The 12,504-nt window shown below is 35.8% G+C and overlaps 1 protein-coding gene across 11 annotated transcripts in view; it reads left to right on the top strand.

Annotated features, from left to right (window-relative positions):
* Window positions 1-9,493, top strand: part of TNPO1 (transportin 1) — a 98,258-nt gene extending 88,765 nt beyond the window's left edge. For 5 of the 11 annotated variants that reach the window (XM_001153549.6, XM_063811152.1, XM_517712.8 and 2 more), the window contains 2 exons: window positions 429-571; window positions 3,816-9,493. In XM_001153549.6, coding sequence (XP_001153549.2) covers window positions 429-536 — 108 coding nt within the window. In that variant the 3' untranslated portion in view covers window positions 537-571; window positions 3,816-9,493. The remainder of the gene's footprint in view (window positions 1-428; window positions 572-3,815) is intronic. The other 6 variants (XR_010157213.1, XR_010157216.1, XR_010157214.1 and 3 more) reach the window with 2 other exon arrangements.
* Window positions 9,494-12,504: the final 3,011 nt, after the last annotated feature.

Here is a 12,504-nt window from a genome sequence, read left to right as displayed (position 1 = left end):
TGTGGTTGGGGAGGCCTCACTGTCATGGTGGAAGGTGAAAGACAAGTCTTAAATCGCAGCAGGCAAGAAAGAGAATGAGAATCAAATGAAACAGGTTTCCCCTTATCAAACCATCAGATCTCATGAGACTTATTCACTACCACCAGAAGAGTATAGGAAAAACTACCCCTATGATTCAGTTATCTCCCACTGGGTCCCTCCCACAACACGTGGGAATTATGGGAGTACAATTCAAGATGAGATTTGGGTGGGGACACAGAGCCAGACCATATTAGCAGGGAATGGTGTAGAATCCTACGAAGTTTGAGAATTGCTACTTTAAAATGGATAAAATTTATTAAAAAATCAGCTGTGTTGGATTTCAGAAGCTATGCTGATCTGAATTTTTCTCTTGTTATTGATAAATTAATGGTTTTTCACTCTTACAGATCCTTCATGGATTTAAAAATCAAGTTGGCGATGAAAATTGGAGGCGTTTCTCTGACCAGTTTCCTCTTCCCTTAAAAGAGCGTCTTGCAGCTTTTTATGGTGTTTAATCTAATACACTTAAGCTGCAGTCCCAAAATTAGGGGTAAGTTATAAGAAGTTTGGAAATTTTCAGGATGAAGAAAATTTTGTTAGGGCTATCATTTCAAACTACTAAATAGAATAAAAAGCTATTTGTTTTCTATAGAGGTTGAATAAAACATAGCCTCATATCATTCTATCTTGGGCTTTAAATTTAAAATTACTTAAGTGGGCCAGGTGTGGTGGCTCATGTCTGTAATCCCAGCACTTGGGGAGGCCAAGGTGGGCAGGTCATTTGAGGTCAGGAGTTTGAGACCAGCCTGGCCAACATGGTGAAAACCCATCTCTACTAAAAATACAAAAATTAGCCACGTGTGGTGGGACGTGCTTTTGTAGTCCCTGCTACTCAGGAGGCTGAGGTGGGAATATTGTTTGAACCTGGGAGATGGGGGTTGCAGTGAGCCAAGATCTTGCCAGTGCACTCCAGCCTAGGGGACAGAGCAAGACTCCATCTCAAATAAATAGAAAATAAAATTACCTAAGTGAAGGCTAAAGAAATTTTCTTAATAGAACCAACAAGCCAAGAAAAACGATTAGCTCCAGTTTGAATCGTAGGTATAAAGAAATCCATGTTGGTACGCTGGTTGGATTTCTCAACATTGCTTCAACTATTCCTTTTTTCTTTCTTTTTTCCTGCAAGAAGACATCGGCATTCATAGTGATGGGGTAAAATTGATTTCATTTTGGAGCATGAATTTATAGTCTCTGCTGTAACAAGGACTTTTCATTTCACGTGCTTTGAAAGAAAACTCAGTTGGGTTTTGGCCCACTGTTTTTGTTTTTCACTGTATGTTTCACTGAGTACCTACCATGTGCCCATCACTTTTTTTTCTTTCTTTCTTTCTTTTTTTTTTTTTTTGAGACAGAGACTCTTTCGCCCAGGCTGGAGTGCAGTGGCGCAATCTGAGTTCACTGTAATCTCCGCCTCTTGGGTTCAAGCAATTCTCCTGCCCCAGCCTCCCAAGTAGCTGGCATTACAGGCACATGCCACCATGCCTGGCTAATTTTTGTATTTTTAGTAGAGATGGGGTTTCACCATGTTGGCCGGGCTGGTCTCGAACTCCTGACCTTGTGATGCACCCACCTCGGCCTCCCAAAGTGCTGGGATTTACAGGCGTAAGCCACTGAGCCCAGTGCCTAGGACTATATTTTAAAATAAGTAATGAAATATTCTGTTTTAATTTGGGATGGACTATATTCGTTTGGACTCTTGCTCCTTGAGCTCTTCTGTACTTAAATGGGACTAGCAGTTCTCATCTCTGAGCTTCGGTTTTGTCATTGAGTTATGTTGAGGATTAAATACTATACTGTATGTGATGCCAGAACTTAGTATGTTGCCTGGCACACTAAGTTTACTCAGTAAAGGTTAGGAACTGGGCCAGTACAATAAATATCAGGGTTTTGACATTCATCTTTAGATTTTCAACATGAATTAAGACATATCTGACTGGAAGCCAGAAGATGTGCTGAATGAGCATGTACAGAAGATGTACACCAAGTTGAATTACACTTTAGATTGAATTGGAGGAGTTTTTTTGGCTTGCTTGCTTGTTTACTCCAAGCTAAAATTTAAATCTGGAAAGATTTCACCATCCAAGCTGTCTAACCTAGAAGGTAGTAGAAATGGACTCAAAGCTTCCAGAATGTGTCAGAGCCCTTCATATGTGTTGTCCTACTTCAGTCTTGAGTCCTCAAGAGCTGTTTTCCAAAATGGCTTTGGCATTTTGGAAAAGTGCTGGATTCACCTTATGTTAAATTATGAGAATGCAAAAGATGAGAATGACTTGTAGCTTCAAAGCTTCAATGAGCTACTAACAAGTCTTGAGCACTTTCAGATTTATTACCTCTGTGGTCTCATCACCAATCATGAATTAACTGTTCTAAGACAAGGTATGAAATAGTTCTCGGTTTTGTAATTAGAGCTAAAAGTAGATCAGTATCTTTTATTCCTGCCTTTTTGTACTCCTCTTCCCTTTCTTCAGAGGCAGGAGAAAAGGGATTGCTTGTATTTCTACACAGATGGATTCACTGCCCTCTGTGAATTCACATGAACGTTCATAAATGGCCAAAACTTGGCATGATTGGGTAGTAGAGTTCTGTTTGTAAAAGGACCACTATCAGGTAACAGTTTAAATCTCCCAGTAATCTTACCTTATTTCTTAATATCCTTTTTATCATTAAAACTGTTTAGCATAGAAAAAAGTTCCTACCAGAAAAACCAAGTGACTGGAAGATAGTGGAAATGACCAAGTGAAATAGGATCAGAATGAGAACTAATTAGGAACATCAAGAAGGCAAGTGTAGGCAGGGTGTGATGGCCCACATCTATAATCCTAGCATTTTGGGAGGCTGAGGTGGGAGCATTGCTTGAGCCCAGGAGTTTGAGACCTGCCTGGGCAACATGATGAGACCTCCATCTCTATGAAAAAAATTAAAAAGAAAAAAATGAGCTGGGCATGGTGGTATGCACCTATGGTCCCAGCTACTCAGGAGACTGGGCAGGAGGATTGCTTGAGCCCAGGAGGTTGGGGCTTCAGTGAGCCATATTCACACCACTGCATTCCAGCCTTGGTGACAGAGCAAGGTGCTATCTCCAAAATAAATAAATAAATGTTAAATTTACTTTTTTCTCTCTCTTTTTTTATGTAGAATTTGTTTGTTGATACTTACTGAATGTAGTGACCCTGCTGTGGTAATGAACACTTCTAGTGCCTTCTAGGCCTAAAATACCAGACAACCCCAAATAACAAATGCTCTTTTGTGTTTTGATAGGTTGGATTTCTGTTTGCTTAATATTGGGAATACTGGGGGGGGAAAAGATGGTGTTTTCATTCTAAGGATTGTCCTAAAGAAAGTGCTACTTTATTTTTAAGAAAGTAAGGCCACTTGTTATATAAGAAATAACGAGTTCCCATTGGGTCCCATTTTGCAAAAGGGGATAAAGAATTAGACTGATAGCATCATACGAGGCATATTTCACTATACAAAGTGTTGTACACCTGTCTATACAACTCTCCTACCCAGCTTGACCTCACTTTTCATACCTGATGCAGCAAACAATTCAGTGCCATAGGAGAAGGAAGCAGCATGGTTATAAGTGACTAACACGATATTAGGCAATTTGTCCAAATTTCTCGTTTTCTTTATAGGTAAAGATAGCATTCTTATTTGATTAATTTTTTGTTCCACTGGCTTTGAAAGACAAACGATTGTTAAAGATAAAATTGTTTTTGTTCTTTTTCTTATAGGTCCTTCAGTCTTGGAGACTATAAGGGAGCCTCTGCACCCAGGGAAAATGTTACCCTTTACAGGGGGGAAGGGTAAACCAGTAGGGAATACAGTACAATCCCAACCCTACTGGGAGGGGCGGGAGGGAGGTGTTGCCGTCACTGTATTAAGTCGATGTTGGGAAACGTTTTAACATCTGGAGCCTTTGTGGGTGGAAATATGTCTCCAGTTACAACTCCGCAGTGGATGTGAAGAAGCAAAAAAAAAAAAAAAATCTATTCAGTCTACTCACAAAACAGTACATTGTGGAATATTATGGGGAATTGTACCAAAACAAGAACCATATAAATGATGCCTAGGGACAAGAAAGAGGAACAATTCTATAGCGCACAATAAAGGAAACCTAAGAATGGGAGTTACAAATAGTAAAGAAGTTTTTTTTTTTTTTAATTTAAAGTTTTTTTATGTAAGTTTTCCCACATGATGGGGCCTTGTTTTGCATGTTGATGAAGAACTACACAAACAAAACTAATATAGTTAAAAGTCAGCTTGCCTTCCCGTAGTAGAAGCAGGTTCTTGGAAGTTACAATTTAAGGTACCCCAAAAAAGTTGGAAATAAAACAAAACAAACAAACAATGAAGCACCCTGTGAAATGCCAAATGAGTCACTCCTTTTACCTTTTTTGGGGTGGGCAGGGAGGGAGGAATAAATGGGGTTAGGCATATCAAACTAAAGATGACATCCTAATTTTGCATTGAACATTAATGTAGTGGATATAATTTGATGGTTATACTTCATTAGATTTAATTTCTAGGCCAAGATGTTACTTTTTAAAGTGCAGTTTAAGGTTCAGGCATGCATTCTGGCTCATAGTGGTTGAAAGTAATTTAAATTAGTGGGAAAGTAGCATGCTTGCATCACATAGAGTGAGATTGGTATTCATTTACCTATGTTGCGCCAGTTTGTGTTGCAGTTTACCAATTCAATATAGCCCTGCATTTAAAGTTCCTTTTTAAGATTTGTGGATTTTATTTTTATTAAGAACATAGATATATAAAGTACTGTAGTTTACAGGTAGGCCTTGAAATATCTTTTTTAGGATCTGTTAGGAATAAGATTGATATTGTATTGTGTGTAACCTGCACAATGTGGAAAGCTAATATACCTGTGCAAAATCTTTGCCTCTGTGCTGTCAGTGTGATGTGCTTTCTGCATGGTTATATACTACTAGTGATTTTATCAAAACTTCTAAAATTTAAATTACGTGGTAAAAGATCTGTAAAAGGCTGCATAAATGTTAGTTGGCACATAAAGACAATTGTAGAAGTTGAAAAATGATTGCTATATTTCAATGTTTATTCCCACTCAACATACTGCCTTCTAAGCTTCCCTTTTTTTGTTCAAAGCATGATCTTAAAGATATGTTTAAGTTAATGGATGTAATGCAGGGTTCCTACACTGTATTTTGGCGCATGTTGGTGGCCCTCCGTGCCCTAGATATATGCACACAGGGTGCAAGTTAAAAGCTACAGAGTGAAAGTTGGTTTGGATCCTCTTCATTTCATTTGTTTAGCTTTTCTGTTATTTTTCTCTACTTACATGTATTCCTGTGAATAAATCCTTGTTAAGTTAACCCTTTACTTTTCCTTCCATGTGTATTTTCTTATATACTGTGAATGTGAAAACCTAACTGGTACACTTGATCTTGTGTTCATATGAAAGTGCAAGTCTTTATTAATTTGGATTGCCTGAACAGTGTATCCCATGATGATGAAGGAAAATGGAGAGATTTTTCTTTTTAACTCTGCTGGTCAGAGATGAAGCCACGCCTTTCCATTTTTCAATGCTGCATATTTAATCTGCAACAAAAATGTTAAGCCATAACAGCCTTTTTATATTTTAGTTTGTCACCTTTGCATTGCAGAATAAATACTGAGTAACCATTTTTATAAGCAGTTGCTCCTCTTTGCATGGTTCTATTCTCTAAAAGTGTTGAATGATACAGCCATTGCACTGAAGTTTGAGCTGTGTGCGTGTGAATTTATACTGTTTCAAAAATTTCAAATGCATGGTAGCATGTAGAAAGGTTTTTGTTACTATGTGTGTGTGTGTGTTTTGTTTTGTTTTGTTCTGTTTTTTAACATGTTCTTTCACCTTTCCTCTACTTTGGCTTTGCAAATTTCAGTCTGTAGAGCCTGAAATTAAATTATTTTATAGTGCCTGATATTTTTAATATTATAAGTTGGATTCAAAGAGTATACAGCATTTTGTTTTCTAGTACCATTGCTTCACTGGGAGCTCAAAATTTGCCTCCCTGTTAGTCTTTAATAACTGAGTAGAGTAGCTGTTTTATTCTTAGATTATAGTGATATTCTGTAGTGCTTCAAATACTTAGAATTCTAATATGAGAGATAGTTTAATATTCTGGAATAGAGAGTATTTTAAATTGAAATGACCAAATTCAATTTAAAACAAACACATAACAATCTTCAGTAAAGTTATTTGAACCTGTGGTTGACAATTCTGTATTGACTAAAGGCAATATTGTCACCTGTCTCATTAAAAATTAGTTTCCAGTTAGGCAGATGAATAACACTATTAAAAATGCACCCAGTTTTGTAGTCACTTGACTTTTTTTTATTTAAATGAAATTTAATTTGAAAATAGAAAATAAAATTAGGTAAATATGACTGGCAACCTGAATTTGAGTTGGGATTCTTTGTGTATTTTTCCCCCTTGAGGTTATTGTTTCTTCCTAATTTATATTTCAGATACATAGTGTAGAACAGGAATTTGCAGAAGCCATTTAAGTTATCTTTTGAGGTAAGCTCTGATTTAGCATTTATTCTGATAAAATCTAATACATCATGGGATATATATAAAGCAACTTAATTCTTGTGGTGTAGTCTTAATAGTTTTGAATGTTGACTGAATGTCTATGAAATTGTGAGTTTGTCTTTGTTACATTCCAGTGTTTCTGCCTCTTGGCATGCTTAAAGCACGGCTTACTTCATCTGCTCCTTACACACTAAAATGCTGTTAGTGTGCTCAACTACAGAAATAGCCGCTGCTAAGTGATGTAGATTTTCTACTTGAATATTTTTATGTTGTAGGAACCTCAGGAGGTCAGTGTTTACTGTTTTATATATGCCTTCTTTTTCCTGTTTGAGCTTCTCTCTTTGAAGGATTCTAACAGAACAAAGCTGCTGATCAACCTAAGTTGGAAACAGAAAGTGTAATTAATATAACTTAAATGCATGTTTGGCAGTTCCATGTTACAGTCCATTAGCGAGTGAACTTAGTGCCACAGGTATTCATTTATTCAGGAAAGAATTTTGCTTTTTGTATTGTCTAATCTCTTCAATGACTTCATACTGTGTAAAAAAAAAATCACTTTTTAATATTTTTTGGTTGGTTATTTCCCAAATAATCAACATGTAAATAATCTTTTAAGAGCCAGTTCTGATGCTTTACATTATTGCTACTTGATTTTGTTATGCAAGTTAGATTTCAGAAGAATAGATTTTAAAACACTTAACCAAGCCATTACATCTTAAAAACAAAACAAGTAGCATACATTTTGTAATTAACATTGATAAACACTGTGATTTTTTTGGTTAAGACTTTTTCATTGATCTGAATTGCTTAAATTGCATATATTGTAAAATAGGATCAGATGTATATTTTAAACTAATTTCAATGGATTTTCCTCTTGAAATGCTTTGTCTACTCAGTTATAAAATATTCAGATACAAGTTTTATCTCAGGTGAATACTCTTGTATTGTTTTTGCTTTGGTGACATGCTTATAAAGGGTCATCCTAGTTACATTCTTTGTTTTTTAAGTGTATTTCATTGAGAATCTTTCCATTTAGTCTGATTTTTTTTCCTAATATTCTAGCAGGCTGGGGTGGTATAAAGCCCTCCTGACAAGCCTTTTGCCTACAGGTTTACCTGAAAATGAGCTACATATGGTCGTCATTTTCTTCAAACTCTCAAAATAGGAAAGTGGAAATTTTTCTCCCCTATATAAAATTATTCTGCCTAGCAGAAATGCCAGAAATAAATTAATTACATTTTAGTCTAAATTTAAGTCCTTTGCCATGAGGAAAAAGTGGTTTTTTGCTTCATATGGTAAATCTATATTATTCATATTGAATGTATTAACAGATAATGGTGCAAAAGCATTCTTCCCAGGGGAAGAGTGTATCATGCATAACTGCAATTTAAGTCCTTCCTTTGATAATACTTCAAAACATACACAGCTTTGCTTACTGAATTATTTTTGCAAATAATACAAGGAGGGGAAACTAACTTGCTACTAGTGTTGTTAATGAAGTATAGGCCTTGGAACATTTAAGAAAACTGGTCTTCAGATAGTTAAGGGCCTGGGATAATCTAAGTGAAAAGTGAGATCAGTAATGAGCTGTGTTGTTAACAATATTATCTGGTAATAATACCATGCAATATAGCGTTGTATACCAACTTAGTGCATTTTATACTGTATTAAATATGGAGATACTTCTAATGCCTCTCTAAAATTAAATTTTACATAAAAGTTAGTTTTATTCACCTTTAGGCTTTCCAAGTGAATTGTGACTAATTTTTTCAATCTTACATAGATCTTTCACCCATTAGCATTACTTACATAGATAATTCTTTATGCCTAGTTATTATACATATTAATTTTTAAGGTATACATTTAAATTACACAATTGTTCATTGTGGTTTGTATCCCAGAATGTATTGTGTTTTTTAAAAGATGCATAATAGCTGAATGTATGCATGACTTTGAAAGAAGTTAAAATGGTGATTTTTTTTCACCTCTTGTACATTTTAAAACCAGGCCAAATCTATTTGCCAAGCAGTGTATCACTAATAAGAAAAGCAGTTTTTCCTTTTATTGCAGTTTTTGTTTATCTGCCGTAGAATTTCCTTATACTGTGGCTTGGTATTATTCAAGATTAGCTATTTCGCTGGTATTACATCTTTTTAAAAGCCTATTATAACATGGTTAGCCTATAAGGCGGTGTTGGTCCCCTTCTAATATTGGCCTCATAAAGGGGTTCCACTGTACTTTCCGCATATTACTTTGTTGTTGTTTTCCTTTGTGGATATATAAGCAAATTGAGCTTGGGTGATTTTTATGGAGACAGTAATTAGACAATACTGTATAATTAGTTTTACTTAATAGATTATCATCTTGTGAGAAGAGATGTTTAAACGTGGTAAATCACTTCATATTACAAAACAGTTTTACACTTAATATGTTAACATTGGGTGCAATAATTTAGTAGCATTAGCTTTAGTTACAAATAACTGGATCTTTCTGCTGACAACTTAGGTTGTATGAGTTATGCTTAAAAGCTTTAAATCTGATGTTTCCTGTACCTGCCACACTATGTTAGAATGTGTCCTTCAAACATATCCTCCTGCAACTTCTCAAACTGTACTAAATTGATATTTCTTGAAGTCTAACTCTGTGCTAACAGATCTCCATTTTAAATAGAATACGGTTTTAATTTTTGATAAGCTGCTGAATTTTAAAGAGAGTTTTTTGGGGCCACCAAATATTTTGGATCATGCAGAGAATATATATTGTACTGTAGTAATTTTGTATTTACATTTGTATGATGTGACATAATAGATGTGAATGTTAATCACTGCTTGACTATGTTAATAAAGTTGTTTAACTATAGATGTTGCACTCTGATTTTTAATGAAAGGAAATGAGTTTTCTTTTTCCCTCTTACCCCATTTTGGGTCTAGATAAGCCTTATGTTTTTTGGGATTTTTTTCCTTGTTTTTAGTTTGAGGTTTTGTTTTGTTTTTTCCTTAGCTTACATATTAGTACACTTTTGTTGTTGAACATCATTTATTTCTTAAAACAAGTGTTTTCTTATTTGTATAGTATAGTAAAAACCTGTTTTTCCACATTTTAACTGAACTCCTTGATGTGTTTTAAACAGTTGATGATAGGTTCTGCTGTTTGAGGATGGGGGACATACTCTTCTGTAAAAGGAATTAAAGGCGAAATTGTGAATATAAAACGTTGATGTAAGGAGAGATTGCATGAGTGTGTATGAATGTATGTCCTATTAAGGCTTCCTCTTTATCCTTCAAACAGTTAAGATTTGTAATTTGGGGAATTAACATTTATAAGAGTAATTTTTTCTTCAGGTTGTAAGGCATTAATATAGTTGCATGTTACTAATTAAATGTATTAACACATTTCAGGGAGTATGTGTGCATAACTGTCATATGGTTTTTTTTGTTTTTTATCTTGTTTTTGAGATGGAGTCTTGCTCTGTTGCCCAGGCTGCAGTGCAGTGGCACAGTCTTGTCTCACTGCAACCTCTGCCTCCCGGGTTCAAACGATTCTCCTGCCTCAGCTTCCCAAGTAGTTGGGATTAAGGCATGTGCCGTCACACCCGGCTAACTTTTATATTTTCAGTAAAGATGGGGGTTCACCATGTTGGCCAGGCTAGTCTCGAACTCCTGGCCTCAGGTGATCCACCTGTCTCGGCCTCTCAAAGTGTTGGGATTACAGCTGTGAGCCACCATGCCCGGCCTTGTCATACAGTCTTTTGAGATTTAGAACAGGAAAGAGCCTAAAATTAAATCAGTACAATTCCAAAACTTTTAAGAGAGGTGAGGCTTGGCTTCTTTTTCTTTGTTACCTGGCCAAGAAAATATTTGAGAAGAGATACTTCTCTTGTGTTAACAAGAAAATAAAATTGAAACTTGGATATCATGTTCTAAAACACAGCCTCAAGAGTTTAATATTCCAGAATTTTAGGACTTAGGTTGTGGGGAAAAGATAATTAAAGTCATCCTAATTCTTGTTCAAGATTAGGAACCAAAAGTCTTTTCTAAGTCGTCAATATTTTAGTGATACTAAAGCCCTACCCATTTTATGCAAATGATCTTTTTCTTCTCAGTTCAGGTGATGAAACCATCGTAATGATAAATGAGTAAGGCTGGCTTAACAATTCTTGGACTGGCGGGCATTCTTGTAATGAGTTCATAATCAGTATGACTCCACAATTTCACGTGATTCTTTAAGAATGATTGGAAAAGTGGCAGTAGGAACTACAGAGCTAACTTGAATTTCCTTTGTGTTCTATACAGTTGAATATGGAATTACCAAAGCTCTGTCATTTTTAAAATTCTTAATTTCTGAGTTGTTAATTTGATGTAAAAGTTTAAGAACCCCCTGAAACATCTCCATTATTCAGATAGACACAAATAATTTACACATCACAATTTGTAAATTTTTTTTTTTAATTGAGAGGACTCTGGCTCTGTCTCCCAGTCTTCAGTGGCACGATATCTGCTCCCTGCAACTTCCGCCTCCTAGGTTCAAGCAATTCTCCCATCTCAGCCTCCCAAGTAGCTGGGATTACAGGCACACGCCACCACGCCTGGCTTTTTTTTTTTTTTTTTTTTTTTTTTTTTTTTTTTTTTCCTTTAGGAGAGAGTTTGGCCGTGTTGGCCAGGCTGGTCTCGAACTCCTGACCTCGAGTGAACACCTCGAGTGGTATGCCCACCTTTGCCTCCCAAATTGCTGGGATTACAGGTGTGAGCCACCACCCCTGATTTAACGCAATTTCTAAACCATTGGCAAGAACAATACAGAGAAGAGTTGTTATACTGAGACCCTTTAGGTTTTTGTGCCAGTCAATTCTTACATGCATGTTATGGCAGTCTCACTCTGATGATTTAAATCTTAAGTATTCTTTTCAAGCTTTGTGTTACTTCTTGAAGAACTTGAAACAATTTTAAGAAAGACAAGTGAACAGTTAAATGAATTGTAATACAACTACCTAGTGATAACTGCTGTTAATATTCCTGTGCACATATATAAATATATGGTGAATTTGTGTTTTTAGTTATATCCAGAATTGTTTGTTAATATACATGGACACACCTACATATTATTCTATAAGCAATTTATGCAACTGTCTTACTGTTGTTGGACATTCAGAAGTTATTTCTAATTTTTCACTCTTAGAAATAAAGTTTTAGTGAGAGTTGCAATGCTTAAATGTTTGCAAACATCTGTAGCGATTTCTTAGTGAAACTAGCAGGTCAAAGGTAGTTGGTCTAGTCAGATTACCTTTCAGTTAAATTGTACTAATTTTCATATCCAGCACCAACTCCGGTGGATTCTGTCATGTGTGCTGTAAGTTGTGATTTAATAGCATGATTTTCTAATTTTAGGAAATTTTATATACAAAATCTAGGTTTTTATATTACATATTTAACAGTTATTTGAGTCTTATATTGCAGGCAGTGTTCCGTGATCTCATGGAGCTTAACATTCTCTTTTAGGAAGACAGATAGTAGTGTGTTAATGGTGGCAAGTGCCCATAAGGAAAGAAGGAGATGGAAGGTGATGATAGAGTGGGGGAGGTTGCTTTTTCAAATGGAGTAAGCAGGTAGGTCTGAGAGGGTGTCATCATATGAGCAAAAAGCTGAAGAAATGATGGATGTCTGAGGAAGAATACTTCAGGTAAAGGGAACAATAAGGACAGATGTCCCAAGAACCATAATGCGTTTGTGTAAAACAAATGAGAGGGTTCTAATTTGAGCACCCAGAGTAAGGGAGAAGAGTAGATTAGATCTAAGAGATAACTGCAAGGCCAGATGGTATAGGTGTTATATCTGAATGAAGTAAAGGGTCATTGTAGGGTTTTGGGTTAGAAA

Source organism: Pan troglodytes, chromosome 4, assembly GCF_028858775.2.
Source record: "Pan troglodytes isolate AG18354 chromosome 4, NHGRI_mPanTro3-v2.0_pri, whole genome shotgun sequence".
NCBI lineage: Eukaryota > Metazoa > Chordata > Mammalia > Primates > Hominidae > Pan > Pan troglodytes.
Note: the sequence above shows the minus strand (reverse complement) of the source record. Positions and strands in the feature narration are given on the sequence as shown.